Source organism: Falco peregrinus, chromosome 4, assembly GCF_023634155.1.
Source record: "Falco peregrinus isolate bFalPer1 chromosome 4, bFalPer1.pri, whole genome shotgun sequence".
NCBI lineage: Eukaryota > Metazoa > Chordata > Aves > Falconiformes > Falconidae > Falco > Falco peregrinus.
The window spans coordinates 49558842-49585891 of record NC_073724.1 but is presented as its reverse complement, the minus strand read 5'-3'; the positions used below and the strand labels follow the sequence as shown (position 1 = coordinate 49585891).

Below are 27050 nucleotides of genomic sequence, written 5' to 3'. Positions count from 1 at the left end.
TAAGATTCTGCTACAAACCATAGATCCTCTGCTTAGCTGTACATTTAAGCCTGATCAGTGGACCCTGGTACACTGGTAACATACCTTATCTGGAAAGATATCTGCTCTTCTGATTACCAAAGATGTTCAAAATAGAGCAAGGAGGGGCAGCTTGCATTTTTGCCTATTTTCCTCCTTATATTGCTTTCTGCTTTACCAGAACTTAATTTTCATGTTAGCCTCTCCATTCCTTACCTACTTACAACACATTTCACATCATGAGAGAAGTTCTTTACTTCCCAGAAGTAAAGAACAAAGCACGCATCCCATTGCTATGTAATTAATGGTGCAGCCAGAGGCAAAGGCACATGCAAAGCAACTCTGGGTTTCCGTAGGCATTGCCCCCTGCATGCACACAACTGCCTCCCCATCAACGTAGCGGTATCAAGCCAGCTGAAAGTTTGAAAGTCAGCTCTCTGGTACTGTTCTATTTCAGTTGTGCAGGCACTACCTTAAATAAAACACCTTGGTGTTGACATCTGTCTTAGCTCCTCTGACTTGCCCAGTACAACAGACATGCACCTGCAGTTCCTGGGGAAGAAGCTCAGCCCACCACAGCCCACAGGAAATATTGAAGGGGCCACCCAGAACCCCACTGATGGGCAGACCAGCACCCACAGGATTACAGTAACCCTACACCGCCACACAATGACCAGGCAAGCTAAACCACCCTAAAGGGTCAGTCAGCCTGGTCAACTCCTTGTTAAAATAGGCCCTTGTTTTCTCCTCACCTTCACACTGCAGCAAGGCCACCTACTTCATGAGGACTTTGCAATGGCTGACAGGCTTTCCATCTTTCCTTCCACAAAGGCCAAAGTCAACCAGGATACAACTGGTGTTAACTTCACACCAGAACTGGACTTTTAGGAGCCCACACAAATCCTGACATTTAAGCCCACACCTAAATGGCATTAGTTTCCTATGTCCCTTCACTTTACACAGGAAGCAAACCACCTTTTATCTTTTAATCTTTTCTGCTAAACAATCCTGTATAGGACCATTACTTATTTCCAGCCTCTTGCAATTTAACTTAATGGGCAGGTGCCAAGGCTCAGAAAGCATGCCAGGCCACCCCAGGCACAAGCTACCTACTGCACAGCCTCAGTACTGCATTAGCACTACACAGTGCTGCTGAACAAGGCACTGAGGCAGCATCTCATCCTCATCTCCTCCTGCCTACCTCTTCCACGAGGTATCAAGCGATGGAAAAGATAAAGCAGCATATTTCTAAAATTCAGCTGGAAACTAATTTGTTCCTTTCTTAAATCTGCAAGGTCAGACAGGACTTCTCGCTTTCCAGCTGAAAGGGCTCAATCACCGAGGGTCCTTCCAGCGCCGTTTCTAGCTCTCCATCAGCTGCACACAGCTGCCACCTCCTGGCACAAATCTGATTCCATGTGGTCTCAAAAGCGCCGTCTCCATCATTAACAGAGCAGTGCTTATCTAGGCAGCTGCAGGCAGACTCATGCAGTTCTCTAAAATGCTTCCTGTGTAGAGTTCCCTTGTTCACTTAATAGGGAAGTTAACCATTTATTTTCTGCCAACCATCCCAAACAAATGACAGTTAGAATTACTGCTTACCAGCAAGGGTGGGTAAGTCTCCCCAAAAACTACAGCTGAACACTCAAAACTATGGTTTGGCCAACTGCCTTTTGGCAGCTACTGCTCTAAGAATGGTATCATAGGCTTTCCAGCTGTTGGGTCTTGTTGGTTACTAATGATTTTTGCAAGTATAGCGCACCCGAAGGGCAGGCCTGGAATGGATATGGTGTTAGCTGTTCAGGAGAAACTGAGCCAGGCTCCTGGAATCTCATTACTGAACCACATATAGTCCTGCTAAAGGAGTAAGTGCATATTCTTGGATGCTTCCATAAACTGCTTCCTAGGCTCAACGCAGGGGGGAAAGCTGTTACCTCAGAACTATTTTCCAGTTGGTCAGGAGCTGGACCACATGCTGAAGTTCAGTCCTGTCCTACTGCTGACGATTTAAAGAGCCCTGTGGCAGAGGTAATGGTTGATCACACTCAGAAGCTGCCTTCTGATACAGGCAGACTGAACACAGCTCCTCTTCACTTAGCAGCACATCCTGTCCATGGCTGAACGACAAGATTTGAAAGAAACACCCAGCTATACTCCCTCAACAGCAGAGGTGCAGGCAGCAGGCTCAGGATGCCAGCACCTATGCTGAGACCTGTCGGAGTCAGTTGTGAATACCTGGTTGCAGCCACGCTTTGGAAGATGCTTTGGAAACCACTCAAGGGGAGATCAGACAAGGGGTATCCTCACATCAGCCATCAGAGAGGCTGCAGGCAGATCTTGGCATACTTCATTCAGCCATTGCAAGCAGTCTGCAAGCAGCATTTTCACTGCTGGCCTGAGCTCATCTCCCACTCCCTGGCACCCCACACCTTAGACAGTCTGTGCATACTGCCAGTTATGCAGACACTGTGCCTGCCCTGCTTGCAGAGGTGTATTAGTACAGTTGCTCCTTGTATACCACCATCAGACAGAAATCTTCTTTTGTCAGAGGTGCCAAATGAAAAGCTGCACATGGCACTGATTCCAAGTATGTTTTTAAAATTGCTACACAGCTGTCACATGGGAAAAGAAACGGTCAGGCTGAGCTTAGGAATATCATTAGCATGTGGCATCCCACAATCATTAATGACAACTGCACTAGAATTGGTTTTGTTGTTGACTTTACACTAGGTATTGCATTACCTTTTGTTAGCAACATGAACCCTCAGAAAGCCCGACTACATGGAAGTGATGCTTCTTTCTGGTGTGCTAGCCAAACACCTGGAACTTGCATTTAAAGACAGTTTTAAAGGACAGGAATGGATTCATTTGGCACCAGAAAAAGAAACTGTGATTTCCCAATATTTGCTGTTAGTCAGACCTGAGATACTGTAAATCACTGCTGAAATACCTGTCTCCAGCTGGAAGCATGCTACCTTCAATGAGAAAGGTTCACAAGCACTTCTGGGAGTCTTGTGTTTGGGGGTTTGTTTTTTTTTTTTTTTTGCTAACCTAGAAAGCACCTGCTACCAGTTGCCACATGCAATTCACTCAGGTTTTCCAAAAGCAGCCCCAGTCCCTAAGAATGATTAGTTCTTCCAAAGACCGAAACTGGTTTTTCCCAAGATTGTTTTCTCCTATCTTACCACAAGACAACGGGGTACAAATTCTGGTTAGCTCATTTAGAAAGCAAGATATAGTAAGCTTTCAAATGTCAAAAAGCATAAATAATTTACATATGAAATCCACACTGAAAAAATTGTACAGCATGTATTGTTTTAATTCCATTCTCTTTACATTTCCTCCCCCAGCTGCCAGAACTTTCACGGAATGATAACCTATGTGGTCTTTAACAATGATTCATGATTCTCTAGCACTTCTGTTGATAAGCATCCTCAAATATGAATGAATGCATTGCAGACCAAAAGAACCAAGTATTGGCCAGAATTTAGAGGCAAACTTGTTTTCACAGGTCTCCTCAAAACAGGAGAAAACACACCCAGAAGACTAGCAGGATCCCATTCATCCCGGTTGTTTAGACAACATCTCTCCAAACCTGATGTTTAAAGTGCATTCAGTTTAGCACCACCAAGGACTTCATTTAACTTAAACATAACAGGGCCATTATCAAGAGCCAAAAGACAGAGAAATGTCTTAGCATAGGAAGAAAAGTTTATATGTAACTAGATAAATGAATTATTTTCTTTCAAAATAGGCCACACTCTTCCATATCCTACTGGGCTGACAAGGACCTAGATACCTCCTTGCAGCATGTCAGAGAACTTTAGGCTGAATCCCAGCAGCATCAGTACCTTTTCTTCACCAGCCTGCACTAGCACCTTTCTCTATAAAACATACTGTTCTAAATACCTAGAACACCTCTAGCAAGCATCAAACAAGTTCTGTAGGACTATGCCTGAACAGCACAGTTGCCATTTGAAAAGTGACGTTTCCCCAGAACACAGTTGCATACTGACCTGATGTTCAGCCATGACAGCATGGGAGTTGTACCTCCACCAACAATCCACACAGTGAAAAAGACAATGAGAAGGGTTGTTGAGAACATCATTTGATGTGAGTAGGTAGCAGTATCTCGTATAGCCAGAGCAAATGCCATGGCTCCCCTGAGACCTATGCAAAATAATGAAATAGCAGAGCTTCAGAAGTGCAACCGCAATAACACAGCATCTTTCCTTGCTCCCTCCCTGCCACACACACAGAAAGTGACAGACAGAAAGCACTGAGCTCTGGCAAATTTAAGTTCCCTCACTTTCCCTGATAAATTATGCCCTGGGATGATTTAGAATGTAATTTGCCCTGGGAGTTTTCTGTAACTTACGGAATCCACACCTGCTAAGAAAAAGCATAAGTACTTCCAGAAACTAACAGGAAATAAATGTAGAAACAAACAAGTTATAGACAACAGCAAAACATATGGAGATCAAGCAGCTCTCTGAATCCAAATGAAAACACACACTTTTCCAGTTGGTTCCAAAACTCAAGCACGAGTTCTTGAAGTTTTATCAGCTGGGAAAATATTCTAGTTAATAACATGTTCACATGCAGACTGTATTTCCCCCCTCCCCTGCTCTTGATTATGAAAATCCACCAGCAAGGACAAGCCATGACATTTGGCCATCTGCAGACTTCTTAAGCAGGGGAAATCACAGGATGGTTAAGGTTGGAAGGGACCTGTAGAGGTCATCTGGTCCAACTCCCCTGCTCAAGCAGGTTCACCTGGAGTAGGTTGCCCAGGACCATGTCCAGATGGCTTTTGAGTATCTCCAAGGATGGAGATGCCACAGCCTGTCTGGGCAACCTGTGCCAGTGCTTTGACACAGTAAAAAGTATTTTCTGATGTTCAGAAGGAACCTCCTGTGTTTCAGTTTGTGCCCACTGCCCCTGTCACTGAGCACCACTGGAAAGAGCCTGGCTCCCTCTTCTTTACACCCTCTTGTGTATAGAGGCATCCCTGGCACTTCTTGAGGATGCACACTCTATTATTTGCTTTAAATGACAAACTTAAATTATCTGTGTGACAGAAATCATAAGGAAGTTTAAGTCAAATACCTCACTTTCTCAACTAAGTGGGAGAGGGCATCCATAAATACATACCTGTTTTCTCAGCAGTTATCTTTTCTGCATGACATGTATGCCATCTCAGCCAGAAATAACCTTCTGGAGGAGATACATCCCAATTCCCCCATCCCCTTCAGATGCACATCAAATGAAAATACTCTGTTCCCAACATGAGGTGACTGCTTGCTGCCAGCAGCTGGCATTTCAAGATATTACTCTTCCATGACATGACACACTTTCCATGAAGGTTGAAAGATCCGTGATGGTATGCTGCAATGACCATTAAGTCTTCTATTCAGGATGCATGGTCGTGGGTTATAAAAGCAGAAGGCAGTACTATAAATTGCTTATAAGTTAAAAATAATATTTGCTTTTCCAAACATTTTTGCTTTTACCTGAAAACATCATCATGTGCTGAAAGTTCCAGCTGATCTTATGCCTTCTGCCTAGATTCAACAAGAATGAGAGAGGATAGATGTGTGCAGCTCTGCCCAAAAAGATTGCAATCTGTTCACAGCTGAGGGTTAAGGATTACACATTCCTGAGGTATGCACCCTTGAGTACCTGGCTCTGACACCAAGCTTCTGTTTTAGTGAGAGGTTTACATCATGATACCAAGTGTTCTTGTTATCCCTGTCTACATAAAACAGACTTTCACCAGTTATGTGCCTACAAAGTTCATTGCACAGAATGCAGATTTTAACTAATGTAACCAAGTTTTTATAATGCACATATCAATTGCAAAAATGAAGATGACTTTACTTCAAAAATTCACTTTAAACAACTATCACCACCCCCATTTGATTACATGTTTCAAACCAACAGAAATGCAGTCCTACGTACAGAAGGAAAACAAACATAAGACCAGCAAGTAGCCTCTCCATTATAGCTGCTGCAGAGGCAAACTCTCCTACTGGCTGGCAAGCACTACAGAGTACAGAGTTACTAAGATGATAAATCCAAAAAACACTTGTGAACACTAGAATGAAGTTCAAAAAAAAGCAGTAAAAAAGTACTGCAGAAACTCATTACAGTAGGTGCTGAGCTCCTTCCCTCCCTTACTGTAGTGTAAAACATTCCGTGGTTCCAGTGAAGAACGAGCAAGCTGAATACACCCTCCATCACCTAAGGAACACTTGGGGACAAACCAGAGTGATGTGCTGAAATCCTATAGAACACCAACACAACCAGAAGCCCACCAAACACTGAACGTTTGCTGCTGGGATAACATCATCAGAAGAATGAAATAGCTCTCTTATGGAAAAGGAATAAAACCACTTAAGAGCTCTAGACACCACTGGGTTGTTGCCATAACTAAAGCAATACTGTCTGCAGGAAATTATGTCTCTAGGAGATTAAGATTTCTTTTATTACTATGAACAAAAAGCTTTGTGTAATTACTCCAAACAACTTTTATAGCAGTCCTTTTGAGGACTGCAGAACTCAGACATCAGAAGCCATATCATGTGTGATGATACACGACCGACATATGCAAGATTTTGTCAATGATGCTGAGGCTTTAGCTCTGCCATTGCAGTCCAACCTTCCTCTTTCAACAGCTAATGGTGCCTCTAAATTTCACCACCACAAGGTGTTAATGGGGACAGTAGCTGTCGAGGCAAAACGTGGATGCCAGTACTAGCTGCCCACCTCACAAAGGCAGAAAGACACTCAAGAGGCAACAGAGGTTAAGTGCAGTGGTAGAAAAAGGTGTGGAAAGTGTAATAAAAGATAGGTGGGTAGGAAGAGAAAGGAACAAAGTAAATACTGAAAAACAAACCTAAGACAAATAGCATAACCTGTGACAAGATGGAAGGCCACAGTAAAGATGAAAAATTACTATGCTTAGCATACAAGATGAACTATTCTGTTCCTGTCTTTATCCAGTAGCTGCAGGGCTCTAGAGCATTTTTTAGGTCAGAAGAACGGACATAGAGACACAGTACAAAATTCATTACTATTTCAGAAAAAAATAAATGACCAAATGAAAAATCAAGACAAATGTGATAAATCTCTAGAAGTAGTACAGAGATGAGAGAAAACAGTAGAAAGAAGGAGAGAAAAGAAGTACATTCCAGATTAGGCCATCTTTGTACGTCCTTTCACTGGGTTGTTTTATCTCCACTGCCAATAGCCCTACTCCTCTCCTGCAGCAGGCAGAGAGAAATCAAGACTGGAAGATGAGTTCCCATTGCTTCATGCACCCTTAATTGCTCTGAAGTTTCAAGCAGCCAGGAATATAGTGAATAAATAGTTACATAAGCCATTTCAACAGAGGCAGTGTGCAGAGAAGAGTCAAGTGATTCCTAGCTTACGTGAGTGCGACTACTACAAAAGTGTTCAAGTTCTGGGGCATTAGAGAGCCAGGTACCAAGTCAGCCAGGAACAAGGGAACTGGATGCCCATCTCCAACAGCAGCACCTTGCAGTAGCGTGTACCCTTCATGTCACGGTCTAGCACTACAGCTCAGTTCTCCCATCACCTGTGATCCTGACCTCTACACCTTTGGGGCATTGCTCAAAGACCATCTCTTCACCCACAATCCTCTTTATTTACTTGAAGTTTGTTTGCTTACTTCAAGGGGGATCGTTAGAAGCAAAGAGAAAAACTGATCCTTTTCTAAGCCTCCAAAGAATAGAAGAGCAACACAAGTGCTGCTGGCTGTCAATAGCCAAGACATACAGTAAAGCACATTAATTTATTTATCTATTGAAATTATAAGATTTCTAGCACTTGCTCAGGTACAGAGGGAACAACTGTGCAGCACAGAGGCTTTAGGGCAGGGGTCCTCAAACTTTTTAACCAGGGGGCCGGCGCACGGATGCAGTGGCAGGCAGCCATCTGCAGCTGCTTGGTTTCCCCCCCCCCCCCCCCCCCCAACCCCCAGCAGGGGGTGGGGGGGTCTGTAAATACCGGGGGCCAGATTGAGGACCCTGGGGGGCCGTATCCAGCCCGCAGGCCATAGTTTGAGGACCCCTGCTTTAGGGCTTTGATGTAAGGGAAAAGCAAAGATTGTTCTCAAAATAATTGCACCTGCAAGGCATCAGGGTAACTCAGATCAGCCACCGTCCTCTATTTGGTAAAGCCAACAGAAGCCACAAGTTTTCAGGCACATTAGTTAATAAAGAAACCTCACACAAAGCAAAAAAGGATACGAAAGCTCCAATGATGAAAACTGGGCTGAATATGTGTTTCTGGAAAGTAAACAATGCCAAACCCATATAAGAAAATATGAAGTTCTCAGCCAGGAAGTGCAATACCTCAAAGAGCTAGGGAGAAAACAATCACATGTTAAAGGCCAAGCAAAAAGATGCTTTTCAAAAACAATACTATATGAAGTACTACAGCAGTACACTGTGTAAAAGGTGAAAGAGTCTTGCCTGCTTAGTGCGACTTCTCGATTCAACTGACAAGTTATTGTAGGTATAATGCGCCTGGGTAATTCCACAGAAGAGGACAGCAACCACACCTGTGAACAAAACCACATGTAAAAATCAGCCCGTTTACTGTGTGAGCTCAACATATTTTCCCTTCCCAAGATCTATTATATTTACACATTATCCTTAACTTTGAGATTCTATGAACCTTATTTTCAAGTGCGTTAGATTCCAGGTTGGGGAGGTGGTGTTTGAATCAAAACCACTGGTCTTAAAAGCCTTTGTTACACAGTGAGCTGCACCTTCAGTGACATTGTACGGAATGTAAAAAAAGCTTTAAGTACCAACATCATGTTTCTCATAGTAAAGTTTCTATGAGAAAGTGGAAAAATGGCTGCTAAGATGGACAGGACTTCTGTCTCCGTGTGCTTGAATCCCAATAACTCACCAGTAAATCCACAAGCTTCTGCAAGCAAGAAAGTGCTCCAGGACATCAAGAAGAAGAGAGCCGTTTCCAGCAGGGGGAAGCAGTGCAACTTGGTAAACTTCGTCACGTTAAGTCATTTGTTAAGGGATCAAAAAACAAACCCTTTGGCTTCTCTATACCCAGTATTTATGAAGAACACTTATGCGCTAACAACCAATGCTAGATGGAAAACAGAACACTTCTAGTGCTGAAAAACATCAATTCCATCACATCAAGACAAACTTAAGAATCAAGGTCTCCTCTCTCAACAGTCAATTTTGTCTGTTTTTGCTGCATATCCATGGCATAACTGTGGCTCCACCTCTTTGAAGTAATACCTTACTCTATGCCATGTTTTCCTGCAAGTGCCAGCAGGGAAGGGATATATACTTAGTGTTCATTTTAGATTGTGTGTCTTGGTTTTTTCAGGTGTGTGTGGGGGGGGGTGTTGCCCCCCCCCCCCCCCCATCCTGCCCCCTCCCAAATAGAGATACCCCCCTCATCTTTGAATAAGTATCAGATACATTCAGAAGCATTTAATACACAGGACTGTTCTTGATTACAGCAACCCTAAGCTGACAGATTTTTTTTGCTCAGATTTGTTGCTCTGTCTTTTTCAGCAAGCGTGTCTGCTTCTCCACTTTTGAGGCAAAAGAAGAATTCTGTCTACAACAAAATATATCTCCTCTACTTGTATTGATGTAAGAGTAAAAGCCAACTCAAAGCAGCTCAGTCTTTCAATGGGAAGAAAAACAGGTTCATCATGCAGAGAGGAGCAAAACTTGAGGAACAAACACACACCAAATTAATAGTTCATACAGCTACTGAAGAAGTAGAACAGATTTCAGTAATATTAAATATAGTACTTCACATACTACAAAAAAGTTGTTAACATACTTATAGAATTTTGGGGTTGGTGGGGTTTTTTTTTCCCCTTATCACTACTCTGGCAGCAGGCAAACACTGAACAGCTCACTGTACCAGAGGTGCAGCTCTTCTAGAAGACACAAAAAGAAACCATGTGCTAACAGTGGTGGAAGAGAGATCCCTGGTCTTTCTGAAAGCTAACAACTAGCAGAGTCTTCTCTGAAATTCAAGTGGGAAGACAGCAAGGACACTTGAAACAGTAAGGTGATAGCACACTCCCCTGGTCACATGAAGGCAATTGGTACTTCAATGGACGCATGAAGGCTGCGCCATCATCCACCATTGCTCTCCATGCGTAACACAGCTGCATCCTGAGCTCTCTGCAGCACTACACAATCTAAAGCTAATGCCAGGACTGCTGCTTGGGGCATCATAGCTCAATATGGGATAGGGATGCTAAAAGCAATGAGCAGCACTGCTTTTTACAGATAGTTCACAGTCCTGGGAGGTCTGGGCCTCACAGCACTCTTGACGGTCTCCAGCAAGCAGCAGTCAGGTAGCCCACAAGTGTTAAACACTTGAGGCAAACAGCTGGCAGCATTCCAGTGGAAGCCTGGTTAGGACAAAGCAATCCTGAGGTCAGCCACCCACTCCACACCTACACCTACGTTTGTTGGCATTCTCTGCTAACTTGCAGGAAGGCAAGGGCTCCAAAACACATACTCCAGCCACACCTTCGGCTGTGACCTTACTTTTTCAGAAGGCTGCCCTCAAAACAAAAGCCCAAACAGTCATTAAAAAAAATATTATTCTCCATGACAGTTGTCAGTACAGCATTTAGAACAGCTGTTAATTTTCCACACAGTCACTTTTCCACATAAAACATCTCTCTTAAAACTTTTAAGGATGTACTGCTACACTCAGCCGAATCCCACCACACCCCCAGACTACTTATATTCTAAGATCCTGCTTCTAAAGTGGCAACATCCACCACAGCAACAATTAGAACCCATCTTCCCACTGGGCACTCAGATAACCCCACCACGAGCTTATCCCAGTGCCTGGCTCAAAAGGCATTCATGGGTGCTTAAGAAACTGGATAGCCACAATCACTGCACAAGAAAGAGGTTGAACCTTGTTCCCTTGAAGTTAGGCAAAGGCCCTCATCAGAACCAGTTCCTCATTTTCAGTTGTTTCCAGCAGCTTTACGAATCAAATCCTTTATTCCCATTGCTGTCATAGGTAGACATAGCAAAACATTTCATTAAATCTGAAATGAAATGCCCATCATTTTGGAGGAAGATGAATGTGAGAGAAAGCTAAGAAAACAGGTTTTATTATTTCATATAACTGACCCAAATTGAAGTGTAATTCAAATTAAATTATTTCTGTTCTCTTAACTTTCTTTCTTTAATCCTTAGACATGGTCTTCTGCTTCACTTCATTTCAACCAGGCAGATTCTGCAATTCAGAAAGAAAATACAAAGTGGTCCAATACCTTAACTGTTACAAAAATAACCACAGATATTGAGGTCAAGACAGCTTGCTGAAAGCCAGAACAAGTCCTTGTGTTTTACCTGCATAGATTTGGAAACTAAGTATTCTGTCTGTTTTCAAAGGACAACGCATGACTGCATGAAACCCCTGACTCACAGGCACAGTTATAAGTTCCTCAGAGCTATCGGATTAACAGTCTATTAACTTCACTCATTACTTAAGTTATGGATTCTAATCAGCTATGAAGAGTAAAATCCAAATTTACAGTTTCCTTCTACAGTACTGCATGACATTAAGTATTTTTCCAAAAGAAAATAGTTAAAAATTGTATAATTTGGCGACCCCACCAAAAACCAAAACACCACCACCACACACGAAAACCACCACAGAGGCTGTCTTTTGGGCAGCCTCCTCCCTCCCAGTCTCATATCACCCTCCTAAGCACAAACATTAGAAACAGCAAGAACCAACTGTTGCTTCAGAAGCGTGATTTTACAAAATGGATCTGAATGCATTTCAGCTGTAATTGGTAACCAGCCAGCAAGCCAAAAATCACAGCAACAGCATTTGAGTATCTAGAGCTATGGATGGCCAGTAGCCTAAAAGCCAGATGGAGAATCAGAGTTCTGGGTCACATCTATTGCAGAACAGTGGAACAAGAAGACCAAATATTAAAGCATCAACAGCACATCTTCCCTCTTATACCTGAAGGGTTTCCATTATGCAGACATACCAGACAAATCTGCACAGTGTGTGTATATATATAAAACAAGATACAGTTGATACATTATTGCTTAGAGATGAAGACTCACAGGTTCACAATTATTGTATAACTTATCATATTTTACCCCTTTAGGTCAATGTTCAGAAGTCTAGGCAGATCAAAGCAACTTGAGACATGTACAAATATGGTTATACTAGCTAGTCTGCAAGCAAAGAAGTTTAAATGGTTCCTGAAGAAGCATCATGATTTCTGGAGCAGGTCAGGGTTAAGGTCTACTGTCTGAGCCTAAGACAAAACTTACGTAGATTGCTTGCTGAGTACCTCAGAACTCTAGTCAAATAGCAGCAGCAAGCTTCAAGAGAATGATCACGTTATGATGTTAACTCTGGTAGAGATACAATCTTATTCAAGACATACAGCATCAGATTTCCAGCATAAAGTTTAAATACAGGACAAAGAACTCTGTGGGGTCAGAAATAGCTATTAATGATTTTGCTGAAGACAGAATCAAACACTGGTTATCATACAAGATATCTTTCAAGCCTAATAATAAACATTTCATAAAAAAACCCTGGACATTAGGACATGCCCATTTAGGGCTTCCCCTTGGCTCCCAGTGTACAGCAACATTACTAAAACTTCTAGTGTCGCCACATTTATATAGGAAAAAGCATATTTCTGTGTGTATCTATAATGCCTTTCTATAGGCAAAGGTCACAGGAATAACGATCACATCTTCACACTCAGATTGAAACAAGAGTCAATTTTGCTACAAATGGAAGTAGGAGAGTCTTGTTAATACCTGAATGTGGCATCTAGTCTGGAAGAGCTAAACATGAAAAAGGATATCAGAGCTGTCACAACCCCCGTCACTGCTCCCATCATGAAAGACCCACTGAATATTCCCAGGAAAACACCAACAGACTTGAAAAATGCTGCTGCATCAAAAGCATGGGTATTTTCACCTGTTGGCTGGTAAGCAACAATAGATCTAGAAAGAGAGTGACAGAATGAGAAGTTAGAAGGGGCATCAGAAAAGTTTTATTCCATAACAGCAACACCTGAGCAACAGAAGAGACAATCCCATACTGAAGGCAAGTATGCCATTCCGGTATATATAAGCATGAGGGATCTTGGCAAATGCTTGCTGTGTTTATTAATTCAGTTCAAGACAATCCATTTGATTTTAAAATTACATTTGGCAGAAAAAGCATTTAATTTTAGACAAATACCAAAAACAATTAAGTAATTCCAGAGTAGAAATTCAGGTAGTTACTTACGAAGATAATACGATGGCAACAGCATCATTCAACACGCTTTCCCCAAACAGAAGGGCATAGAGATCGACATCAGCATGCAGCTCATTAAATATTGCTAGCACGGTAACTACAGAAAGAAAAGAGAAAAACCATGCTGGCTGACTTCAGGAATGACTGCATGAGCTGACGGAGCAGACTTGCCAGTTTGCTTAAAGCAACAAAAACCAGGAACCAAAGTACAGGATCAACGTTAAACTGGGAAACAGACTGGTTGTATTTATCTGTAGGAAAGCAATTCCACCATCAGTTTTAGGGCAGCCCCATTAGGAGGTGGCTCTGTTGTCCTCCCACCTGCACAGTGTTTACAAGAAAGCCCCCATGATCAAGGGGCATGGGGCAGACGAAGCACATCTACCAAAGCCCTGGTTTTGTGTTGGCTTTTGGGGTTTTTTTTTAGAACATGCTCCATATAAGATAATCAACAAAACGTTGTGCAGCTCTTGGTACTTTTAAAGGCTGCATGGATTGTTGACATAGCTTTATTATTTCAGGCATTGTAAAACCGTGCTGATAATCCTAAGTGTTCCCCAAAGCATACACTATGCCATAGGAGTGCGTATTTGTGCAGAATTTGAAAAGGGCAAGACTGCTAAATATTTATAAATGTCCTTTCGAGAAACTGCAGTCTGAAATGAAAGACCATGATCTTAAAGATGTTCCCATATATAAGCTTCAAAAATCACATGGTAATTTTTTGTATAAATCATGTGCAAGCACCAGCTGTTCAGAGCTCAGCTCAGTCACAGGAGCTACTTCCTATTTTCACACAGATCACCGCTGAGCACCTCAAATAAGCTGTTTTAAACGCCAAGCTTCATACTTCACCACTCCCTGCTCTGGCCCCTGACACACCAGCACTCCAGACTGACCTGTCAAGCAAAGACACCCATGTCAGCCTACTGGACTCTGAAGGATGACTAGATTATTTTGACAAAGACTTAAATTACTGCCAGAAAAGCATTCTTCTGCTCAAACGTGTAAAACATTAAGTTCATTTGAAGAAGAAAAAAAAGTTCCCCACCCCTGAAGAGCCTAAAAGCCTCAAATATTGCTCTTAAATTATCCAATGTCCTAAGCAGTGTATTTAAAGGAAACCCTGCTATCCAGACAATGTAACATTTTCATCCATTTGCAGTCTTAAACTTGAAGCATACTAAACAAAGAACCTACTGTGGGGGGTGGGGGGAAATATGTATATTTAAAGTATATCAGCAGGAAAGTTCCATTTTTCCTCAAACATACCATCAATTCATATCAGTCCAGCAAGAAACCGACAGATAGCATGCATTTTAGAGAAAAGGATCACAGATACTAGTATAACGTAACCAAACATGAAGTGCTGTTAATATCTTTGTGCTATGCAGCAAAAAATCCTAGCAATAGGATTATTTTGGAAGGTTATTAAAAAACACTCAGCAAGCTACCTGGATCAGTGGCAGATATTATCGCTCCAAAGAGGAGGCAGTCTGTATAATAGAACTTATCAGAGAGCTGACCCACCAACTTCATTAGTTTCACAACCCCATACATGAGATTCCTGAAGAGAAAGAGGATAAAAATCCAAGTCAAAAAAAGTTGGTGCATTTCAGACAGGCAAAAGAAAAGCAGAAGGAACAGGATTTCAGGCAGGCTTGGTAATGCTACAGCTCTGCGGGACACTGCCATAGTTTAACACCAAGTACTCAAAATTAATTTTCCTCTTTTCCCTATGAACGAAGTCAAGTGATAAATGATCCAGAAGATACCATTTAAAACTAGTAAGCAAAGCATGAAATCTGTTCACACAACTAGTACACAGAATCTACAGGCTGTTTTCTTTTTCCACCAAAGGTAATATTTCCCTGCTTAAAATTCCCTTCAGTATTGCTTCTCTTAACACAACACATAGGCCAAAAGCTCTGAGCTAAGAATAGCCTTCAAAGTGTTTCTCTAGTGAAATTCTTCCAGGCAAACCCAGGTCACCTATGCAATTCAGGATTTCTGTGTTTCAGAACATCCACACACCAGAAAGTAATAATCAGCAGCATAAGAGATTGTATGCAAGTAAACTAATGTGACGAGCTATCTTAAACTAAATGTGTGTGTACATATACACATGAAATTACATATATATACACACACATGCAGAGAGAGGAAAGAGAGCACACATGCACATGTGTGGGCATTGGAAGGGACATCTCTAAAAGTTTGATAGCTAAAGTTCTATTACAAGCAGTGTTCATGATTCAAGTTAAAAAAGTCAATTCCAGCAAGAGTCTAACCAGGTTTTGTTTTGGACTGGACCACTACATCAAAAAACTCACTGCTGCTCTTCAGTACTGTGGACTTGTCAAGTGATTCAGACTTGACAACATCATTTCAAGGGGCAGTATTGTTTGGAAAGGGATAAATCTCAGCAAAAGTTGCATTTGAATTTTGTCTGGAAGATACACAAATAAAATCCTCAAACAAACAAATTACAAAATTGCCTCAGTCTGGAAGGCTCAACATAAACTTCAGTACAGAAAGGAACCGGTATCACAGAGTTCACTTACCCAATAATAAAACAAGAGACTGCTGTTCCTAAAAAGGCGTAAGCCAAAATGGACCCCAAATTCCTGAAAAAGTGTCTCTGTAGAGGAAAAAGGTTTATATAATTATTTAAAACAAGTTATATCACCTGTTCAAAAACACACAGTGCACTACTACACTTGCATTAACACACAGAACCACTACTCCACTTCAGAGAAACACTTCAATTACTGCAATGTAAATTCTGTCCAGCTTCAATGAATTGAATACACCAAATCTGAAACGTATTACATCCTACGTGTGGCTAATTGACAGGAAGCTTTCCACACAGATGTTTTCATAAGAGATGTAAGAGATAGCTGCAGAACTGAAGATCAGCACCAGTTCATGGTATCTTCAGGCAAGAGCAGAATCTGAGTACTTCTGCCATTCAGACTCTGGCACATCCCCACTGGGATTCAGGTTTGGGTCCACTTCTCAGCATGATTAAGTGAAGAACCAAACCAATTCCTAGCAGGACATCTTTTATTTTAAATGAAATTGACATTAACATCTGGCAAAGTTCAAAGAAAAACAAATCAGCAAGATTAAATAGTTTAATGTGTTCATTGTAAAAAGTACATTTTCTGTTAAACCAATATGACCTATCCACCATCTATGAAGGAAATGAGATTTTTCTTACTGCCATTAAAAAAAAATAAAAATGCTTGAAATGGAGACTGCATTCCTGAACAAATCAGTAGTCTCGTGTTAAAAAAAAAAAAGCAGCCATTCTCCTCAGAAATTATTACACTTACTTTCTTCAGGCTATAACCAGCATGAAAAATAATGGGAGGCAACAGAATGTTGAAAAAAACTTCTGGGTCAAATGTTACCTAAAAAAAAAAAATATGAAACTTTAATTAGAAATAGATATACACAAATTGTAAGGTCTTTTTTTATTTTCTGACAACTACTACTTTTGGTCGTTGAAATAGCTAAGTTGATACTCCAAAATACTAGCCAGCCTTATACATAAGCAGCAGCAAAAAGCTGCTGCTCTTCTTGGTAAACAGCATCTGGAAAAAACAGGCACTATATCCATCACCAATGATAAATCTTGCAATAGTCCCAGTTTCCTTTTTTAAATTAAAGAATCCTAACAGAAATTACACTGGAGAAGATCTCTCTTATTGTGGTAAGTGATAGTCATGTATCCTGAAGATGAAATGCTATTTTAGCTTATGGGTTTTTGCAAGTCTAGCCACTGCACAGTTACTGTTAGCCAAGCAAGTCAGATATGAAACGGGTTTTCAGGAATTTGGTTCATACATCACCTCCATCTATTTCAGTAGAAGCTCCAGATATCCCATGAAAGACTACACTACAGTAAGGAATGAAAAACAACATTTAAAATCCAAAACAGAAGACCTGCATACGTGTGAATAACTAGGCTGTCCTCACCTCCTGTCTAAGCACAGGTTAGAATACAAACCCAGGTGTGCATTCCAGAACAGGATTAATTTCAGCAAACTTTAAAAATCTATAGTAGACACGTACATATAGACAGACAACTAAGCTATCTTTGTAGTCACAGAAAGAAGTCTTTTTAGGTTACAAATCTTTATGTCTCAATCCTGTACTTCAAAGTCTAGCTTTGATACGCATAAAAGGTGGTTAACCCCTGACACTGAATAGAGTAAGAAGCCAATTAGCAGATCTGAGTAACAGGAGACAGCCAAATTTCACTTCCAATACCAGACTGTCTCACTTTGTGGATTATAAGGATGTAAGCAGTAACTATTTCCTGACAATAAACAGATTTTAAAAATCCTAGACAAAAAAATGCTAAGAAACAATCACTTTTAACTAAGAAGCAATCATTTTCCTTATATTTATTATACAAGGCAGCATCACATTTTTTTTGTTGAGCTGGTCTTCGTGAATTCCACAGACATTAGAAATGTGCACTGAGTGCTCAAACAGCAATTCAGGGCTTTGGGAAAGCACTACATACATGCAACAGAGCACAGTCTCACCAGCAGTGATATAATACAGAAGGTGCTTTTGAATTAAGCATTGAAGTACTGTCACTATCAGGAATACAGACACTTGATACTACCCAAGGTTCTAACGGGATGGAGGTGAGAGGAGGGAGGGAAGCACAGGTAAATGAGAAATACTCAACCAAGCACAAGAAACAGTCTACCCCCACCTTTCGCAACATGTCATTCTGCTCCACGTTGTGGATCTTCCCAGGGCTTATTTCCCCTTTGAGCGTGTACTCAAAGAACTTCCCGCTGACGTTGACCAGTAAGGTTGTAAACGGCCTGTCCTCCTGCGAGCAGCTGAACGGCTTGTCATGGCCACTGGTAGAGGGAGTCCCGTATCTCAAGATCACCCCAACTATGAGTCCTGGAAGAGAGTTAAAAATCCATGAGGCTGATTTGCTACTCCTGTACTAAACTTTCTAGTTTCAAATAACATCCAAGGTATAATGCATGAGCCTTACAAGTGTACATGCATCATAAACATTTTGCAGTGAATCGTTACTATCCGTTTCCTGTAGAGGAAGAGATGCCCTGATCATGTTCAGAACTACCGATGAATTTATAAGATCTGGTATCTGTTTGAAGTGACAAACAAGACTCCATTTGGCTTTTTGTCTTCCTTACCCTCACTCTCACCTCTAACGCATAAACCCCGAGTTGCACAAGTGGGTAAACACTAGAACACATCAAATACTTTTCACCTGCCTAAGGACAGAACTGCATAGTATACATATCATAGATACACCATTCAGCAAATAATGACTGCTGAAAACATGTGACCATAACTGAGCTGAAAGAGTGATGTTTGCCATAATATTTTACAGCTGCAGCAAGGATGCAGGTCTAGTAATTCTGTGCAACAAGCATTGTTTGCCTGGTTGATCCCCTGCATACTTTGCAAACATCGCAACTAAAATTCAGATTACATACATAAAGAAGCCAGCCACATATCTTTTGCAAGCATTTTCCACATTTCACAAAACCAAAGATAGAGTAAGGTAAAAATGAGCAATCATAAGAGGCACGAGATTCAGAAATACAAGAATTACTCAGCCAGCCTACATAAAATCCAACCAGAAAACACTATCAATACAGGATACATTGAACACAATGACAAGTAGTAATTTGTAACCTAATGTAAAGACCATGCCAGGAGGCCGAAGCACAAGGTTTTAGCTGAGCACCATTCCTTTTACAATGTAGTAAGAGAACAAGACGACTCCAGTCCTGCACAGAGAACGTGTAAGAACAGTCAAAGTGGTTTTGGTCTGGTAAGTAAACAAACTGATACACACTTAACTAAAGGCTCCCCTGTCATCTTAGGATAAGCTGCAATATTTTTTTTTATCCTTGTTCCAGACAACTGCCAGATGAAGATGGATGTTTGATCCTTTTGTTGACAAGTCAATGCTGGTTTTGCTCCCTGTGTCTCTGCATCCACAAGTCTGTTTCCCCAGGTGGTAAATGAAATTGACAGATAATAACCAGAGAATAAATCAGAGAACAAACAAAAAATATCCTACCACACACCACAAAAAAAAAAAAAAGACAGATTTCTCTTTATGGCATAGTGTAAAGAGTAACTACACTGTACCCCAAGAAAGCCAACCAAAAGAACACACCTCATTCTGTTCCAAGTCCAGAGTGGAAAAAGTTTTAATGCAAGACAAGGTACAGCAGGTAGTAGCTGTGACACTAGTGGTGGCGCGCCTCCGGCCATCTTTCTCTATGATCAAGATAACATAGCAGCAACAAGATCATTAAAAAGTAACTGAAAGATTAAGATTTATTTTATTTAGAAAAGAGAGAAATACATACTCAAAGATAACACAGGGGAAGAAATCCCCTCAGCAAGATAAATCTACTTACTGGAATTTCAGATGCTGACAATTTAAATACAGAGGTTTATAGAAGCATGCTCTTAAGAACCCTGGAGAATTTTACAGTTACACGTGATGGATGCGGCAGAAACACAGTTCTGCATGACATGACAGGTTACAGCCAGTCACCTCCAAGCCACTTGCACTACCAGCTATGGCTAGAGACATCTTCACCAGCCCAGCCAGGCGAGCAGCCAAAGCTTCCTGCTGCTCTCACCCCATCCCACCTAGGAAGGGCTAGGCTCACAGAGTGTATCTGGGAGACTGACTATGTTAAAAACCCACCTAATCACCATCAGCCAGAAATCCTGTAGTAAATCAGAAGCCAGAATGAAAACTGTACAGATGAGCTTATGCACAGCAGCGGCACAAAGCCAAATCTATATTGATACTATACTGAGAATAGAGAAGGAGACACTGATGTAACTAGCTTCATAGGCTCAGAGACTATCTTTAGTGAATTAATTCCAAAAGCAGATGGGAAACTCCCGTTGCTATTGCATTAGTAAGAGGCACTGGAGAGCAGATCGTGATTGCATTACACAACTGGATATAATCCACTTATGCATTTTGCCCCCATAACAAGATATAACAGTTATTTTAAAACAAGTTTTAAAGATACACCAATTACATCCATAACTGATACACAGCATTTGAAGTGAAACATTTTTCAGCCCTTAGTGTCCCACAGCCCAGCTAACACAGCTATGGGGAGGAAATTTTCTGTTTTCATACACCTTCTATCGATAAAATACCAAACTGGATGACTTTTGCACCAAGCACCACACAGTTTAGGAATACATGATCCGTGCTGCCAGGCTGCTGTCTTGCAGCAGGATGCAGCTGGGACCAGGGTGGCCAGTGTTGAGGCGAGAGGCCAGCAGATGCAGTCAAGTGGCTAAAGCTATCCATGGCTCAGCTGCTAAAGGAAAGAGGTATGAAAACATAAGGGGCCCAAGAAGGCCACAAAAATTCCATGGCCAGTGTCATTAGCAAACAATACTAGGCACCTAGTAGTTCAAAAGATGGATTAGAAGAAGGGAAGGTTCCCTGACCTTACAAAGGTACAGGCATACCACTGTATTTATCATATAGTCCCAAAATAACAGGTTTTGAATAGTAAAGTAAAATGTGTCAGCTGGACACATTTCATAGACGTGAGCTGCAGAAATCTTTAAGTCATTAATGCTTTTCAAAAAAAAAAATCTTTATAGAAAATTGTATGGAAGTATTTTCAGTTTTTCAATTAATATCAAGTCTTTCACCCACTAAAAAGTTACTGGACTTGTTAAATGATTTCTACATCCCAGCTTACCTGATAAAGCAACATTAACAAAGCTTATATATTTAGTCAGTCCCCAAGGTCCCAAAAAACTAAAAAACCCAAGCACTTTTCAGGCAGACCAAAAGCCTAATTTACAACTTCAAAAAGGATGCCCTTCTAAGTCGCCTGCCATCAGGTGTTATACAGAAGGCTAGGGCAGCTTCTATAAATTCTCTCTGAATACCTGATTTCAACCATTTCCAGAACATCAGGTTGCAACTGCAGAACAAAACCAGAAAAGAAACCTGGAACTGCTCAATGTGTCTTGCCTGTACGACGCTGATTGTGCAGCTGGTACACAAAGAACATCTTACTGGAAATTAAGTATTAAAGAGCTGGGAATGTTGTTTCCCTTGTAAAACAAATCACTACTGATAAAAAAAAAAAATTAGAGTTCAGACATAGTCAATCTAACAACACACCATTTAAAGTGGCATATTTACTTTTGGTTTTGTTTGAGTACAGAAGTCACCGAAGTAAGAATATGAATTCAGATAGGCATGCACAACCGCAGGTGTCTGTCCCTGGGCAGAGCCATGCTCTGCACGGTTTCCAGCCCAATTCCCTGCTGATGTAGCCCTGAGGTTTCAGGGAGCTTCAGCAGGCAGCAGCCTACAGGAACTAGAAGTATTTGTGCTCCATGACAGGCAGTTCAATCAGTGATTTCAAACTGTGAACCACTGAACTGGATCAATCTGTGAACTCAAACCAGTTTAGATACAGTTTCTTTGATGTGCTCCTGGTAAAAAGCCAGGCACCAAATACCAAGGGTCCTTCCCTAGGCAGTGCAGTTTGTATTAACCACACTTCAGCCTGAAGGAGACTCAGCAAAGACCTTATTGCAGTTTCCAGCTATCTGCTGGGAAGATAGAGGGATGGATTCTTCCAAAAAGTGCATGGTGATTAAGACTAAAGGCAACAAACTTTATGCAATGTAGTGGAAGAATAATATATAAGGTTTGTTTTTTAAACAGTGAAGTGGCTAAGCACCAGAACAGGTTGTCCACAGAGGCTGCATGATCTCCATCCTTGTATATAGCCAAAACCCATGTATGACCCTGAGCAACCCAAGCTGTGAGGGCCTGCTGTGAGCAAAGGGCTGGACAAGACTACCTCCAGAGGTCCTTACCAGCCTAGATTATACTGCAATTCATACTCTTTCCCATGAGCATTTGGACTCCTAAGACAGGTACTTTATGCTGCAAATATTTCTCTAAAAGCACTTTGTTGCTTCCTGGGTCAGTCTTGAGGTTTTCTGTTGCTTCAGAGTTGGTTTTGTTGTTGTTGTTTAAATCACAGACTGCACTGCCGACTCTAAAATTAAGTCAGAGGGGAAGAAACGGTAATATAAAGCCAAAGTGATCCAGCAGACCAGGAAGGGTCTTACTTCCTCAGTCCATCCTGACTTGCCCCTGCCCTGGGCCACAACTCAACCTATGGAAAGCAGGCAGAGGTGATGACCAGGAGATGTTCAGCTACTCCGAATGCCACAGAAATACAGAAAAAGCAGATATCATGATACAGCAGAGAAAGCATTGTTAGTAGTCTTTTTATTTTTTTTAATGTAAAAACAAAATTTGAAAGCAACATTCCAGCAAACCATGGACTGGTTTGTCAAGTTGGGCAGCACGGTCAACTGACATCCAGTCTCATCTTGGCACACAGCCTGTCTCCCCTTAGCACAGCCCACGCATAGGCACAGTAGCACATTTTCGGTACTTGGACACCAGCTTCCTTGTGATGCAAGGCAATGGTGACTAAAATACCCATTTGCTTTTGAAAAAAAAATCACATAAAGAATATGTATAAAGGATTTCTTGCATTTGAAAGTCTAGATTTTTCCTCCCCGCTCCCAAACTGAACTTTTTACCAGCTTGAAGGCAAAGATACAAAGATGAACAACAACTTGTCAAGAAAGACCTGTAAGTATTTTCAGGGCAAAAGACTTATAATACACAGTATTTATCACTTGTTTTACTATGGGATATTTCTGTACATCAAGATACCACAGTTGTAAAGTTTTACTTTAAATAGCCTGAAACACCAACAATGTATTTTTCCTAATACAGGGTCAATCCTTGAACCTCACACTCCACACCTTCAAATTTGACAGTGATTTATGACAAAGTACTGATTTCAGTACTTCTTATGAAATAATTCAAGCACTTTTTCTGATCCAGAACTGAGCCAGTAATGCTGCACATTAAAAAGAAAAGTCAGACCAAATATTACACACCACCTCCAAAACTGCTAGCAACCCACTCTTTATACGATTTGCTTGCCATTCGCTGTACCAGCCTGTACAGGATTGCAGAGGAACTCTGCTATATGACCCCTTGAAGAAGAGTTAAGCAAGTGACTGCAGAGCTCCAGACCTCCGTTAGGGTCTCACACTTGGCATCATTAATCTGCTAGCTCCTTTCTTAATGGTGCAATGCTGCCAGCATGGTATTCATCAGCCTGTCACACTGCTGCAGAAGATGCAAGACTTGAAACATGGGAATCCTGGTCTGAAATAAACGGCCAAAGACTAGGATTAATGTTCATCGGTGTAAACACAAGTCATCACTGCATTTCGGGGGGTGGGGGGAGCATTTTTCAACTGGGAATGGAGGCAGGTGTTGCTGATACTTGAAGTCTGAAGGAAATTCTAGGGATATACAAAACCCAAAATGCTGAACAACAGATTCAAGGTCACGTCTTGTCATTGCCTTAGGGCTACTTTAGATAAGGAAATTAAAAGAGTAAACAAGCTGGGAATTCTTCTTTGTAGGCAAACTCAGCATACTGCTATAAAGGGCATCTTTGTAATAAGCATTTCATTCACTTTTTAACTAAGCCAAACTAAGCATATTTTTGAACTTAAGTAAACAGATTATTCGGGGGGGGGGGGGGGGGGGCAGTTATTGGGACACTGCACAGAACAAAATGTCAAATTAACTTGCTGGCTCTCTGCTGTCAGACACATGCACCACGCACACCCTTGCCTTCTCACAAGCACTGGGTACCAAAAAACCCACAAGACTGTCTGTGATGGTTAAAAAAGCCTTCTAACTGCTGCTCTGGTTTTTCCTAGGGAAACTAATTCTTTTTCAGATTGTATCACATTATTGTGATCCACATACTCATATGTACAGTGAAATGGTCAAAAAAAAAAAAATCATGAACTACAGAAGCAAGCAGATATGCTTTATTCTGTAATGCACATTCTTACTGATGATGGGCTTAAAGAATGAGTTTAAGGTAGAAAAAAAGTAATTTAAAAATTCAACTATTAAGAGACTTCAACAGAAGACTACTTTAGAATTTCAAGTTAAGTTTCTGAAGAATTATTAAAGTTTCACATATAGCTTCACATTTACACAGGACTATTATAACTCCAGATCAATACAGTTTGTTCCAAGTAATGCAGAGGGATGAATAGACACTATTAGCAAGGTGACACCCACAGAAGCACGAACATAAACAAATGGAAAAATAATAACCAGTAAGAAAAATTGTTCCCTGTATTCTCCCCTAGAATCTAAAATCTGGAAAACAGACTTAAAAAAAGCCCAAACACACACAAAAAACCACCACACACCCACAAACCACAACCCCACACCATATATTGAACAGCCTAAACTGAAGGCTCAGCCCTGGAAGAAATTGTTCTCCTGTGGTAAGAACACGTGGCATCTGGTCCAAGCACAGGACTGTGAGTCAAGGCTTCTGACCCAATTCCCAACTTCAGCAGTGACTCAGTGGAAAAGCTCAGACAAGCCACAGAAGACAATGTAAAGAGACACTCTCAACAGAAATAAGATACCACAGTTATAAAAGGCACAGGTATTTGCCAGAGATTACAGAGAAGGTCAGAGTCTGCAACTACACTCACGTGTTTTCAAGTTCATTTACCACATAACCATTGTTCCATGCAACACAGATTTAACAAAACTTTCGCTGTTAAATATTTTATACATAACGTTTTAAAAGATTCTTTATACTTTCAAAAATACAAGTATCCCTCCTTAGCTATAAAACCCAAAGCAGTGAAAGCCATACACACACTGACACCACACGTGTTCCTAGAGGCGTGAAGAGTAATGGGCAACCACAAAGACACTAGCCTCCACCCCTGCATGGCTCCTTTCCTTGCCCCATGCAGAATCAACTCTCTAATAGGGCAGCAACTGCAACTGGTCCCAGTCCCTTGCAGCAGGAACTGAGCTGAAGCATTTATTTCAACATAAAACTTCTAAAGCAGGTGAGGAAACCCCCTAAACACTGAGATGTTTTCCCCCAGGCACACTGGTGACCATACTGGCAGGCATCTGAGAAGAACAAGCAGCAGGAGCAGCAGCAGCTCTAGGCTACATAGCTGAAAACTTCCTATTTAATCATTGTGTTTTGTTACTGCTTTTCTCCCCATTTGCATATGCATGCTAGAAAGGTTCAGCATCTCTCAAACATGTGGCCACAAGTTCCTCAGAGTCTGAAAAAGAATAACATCAAGCTGCCTGTTACAAGAAGCTCTATAGTAATATCCCCTGGCTCAGGTACTAGCAAGAAATGAAGCTTCCCAGTTTTAAAGAGAAAGTGCAAACAATAATTATTTCTCCCCTAAAATGTGCTGTAAAGCTTCAGCAGGAGCTATTAATCTGTTATTGCAAGGAGTCAGGCTTCAATCTGCAACCCAAATGAAACTCGTTAAGCAGCAGCAATCTCTTTGCTGACACTGTCATATCATTTTGAAGGTTTGACTTAAGGAAAAGATGAAGAGGGAAGGGGCAGGAAATACATCCATCTTGGCATGGCTTTGGGTTCAAAAACCCCACAACAGCTACAAGAAGAGCTGTTAACTACAGATAAGCCTGTTTTCTTGCTACATTCTGCATCCCAGCCTCAGGCCTTTGCTCCTTTGAAGGATATTTAAAGCGATGGATTTGTGTGGAGACCTCCATCCTAAAAACAAAACCACCCAGCCACCCCCAAAACCAAACAAACCAACCAACCAACCAACCCACCCACCCACCCAAAAAAACCAACACACACCAAACCACACAACAAGTTTCTGGGAGCTTCTGATTAGGGCACGGGAGCAAGCAGTCTTAGGAAGAAAAGAACTTTAAACAAGGTGAATGAACTAAAATCTGCATGAGAAAAGTTGTCAATTGTCTCAATGATAACTTTCTAGTACTTCTCTCTTCCCAAAGGTCTTTTTTGTGCCAAGCCCCATCTATTTTCTAACAACACAACCTCCTACCTGTAGAACAGACAAAGGTTTCGAGTTGACTGAATTTTCAAGGAAATCTCTTTTGCTGAGGCAAGCCCCATGCTCTGTAGCTGTGGGCAGAAGACCGCTGGCACTTGTAAACAAGACGGTTTGTGGCTTGGAGGGAAATGCACCAACCCAAAAGACAGAAATAGTGGCAAGATAACAACTCTGGCTTTCTGTGATCATTACGCCTGACCATGTAAGTCTTGTTACTGCAACAGCCAAACACACACACAGAGCCTCAACAGCAGGCCTATCCCATCTCATAGGGAGAACCTGCTGCTTACAGGTGTCTCCCAAAGCAGAGCTGAAGCCACATGTTTCCTGTGTTTCACCTTTCTGGGCGACTGCTCTGAGCATGGGGACTTCAGTGGCCACAGCCTTCCTACAAAGCCACCACAACTTCCAGTCCCAGTCTACAGCTGTTTAACCTGCTGACCCAGCTACTGACATCCACCCCCTTTTACACACTAGGAACCAAGAAAGCCAAGAAATACTCTTCTAAGACCTTATGAACAGTTATACAGAAGATCAAAGAAATCAACTTTACTTGCTTTCACATATAGTGTAAAATTTAAGCAGTTGGTTTAGTACTAACTGCAGGCGCCAGGCGAATGACTGTTGCCACAGCTTGTGATACACGAGCAGTTTTATGACACTTC

At 41.4% G+C, this 27050-nt stretch overlaps 1 protein-coding gene across 2 annotated transcripts in view; it reads right to left on the bottom strand.

The window, feature by feature from the left end:
* SLC9A7 (solute carrier family 9 member A7) overlaps positions 1–27050 on the bottom strand; it is an 80038-nt gene that overhangs the window by 27727 nt on the left and 25261 nt on the right. For both annotated transcript variants that reach the window (XM_055802811.1, XM_055802812.1), the window contains exons 2-12: positions 18092–18291; positions 16695–16772; positions 15921–15997; positions 14811–14923; positions 13348–13453; positions 12917–13058; positions 8962–9067; positions 8517–8605; positions 8292–8405; positions 5532–5643; positions 4035–4188 (exon numbers count right to left, since the gene is read on the bottom strand). In XM_055802811.1, coding sequence (XP_055658786.1) covers positions 4035–4188; positions 5532–5643; positions 8292–8405; positions 8517–8605; positions 8962–9067; positions 12917–13058; positions 13348–13453; positions 14811–14923; positions 15921–15997; positions 16695–16772; positions 18092–18291 — 1291 coding nt within the window. The remainder of the gene's footprint in view (positions 1–4034; positions 4189–5531; positions 5644–8291; positions 8406–8516; positions 8606–8961; positions 9068–12916; positions 13059–13347; positions 13454–14810; positions 14924–15920; positions 15998–16694; positions 16773–18091; positions 18292–27050) is intronic.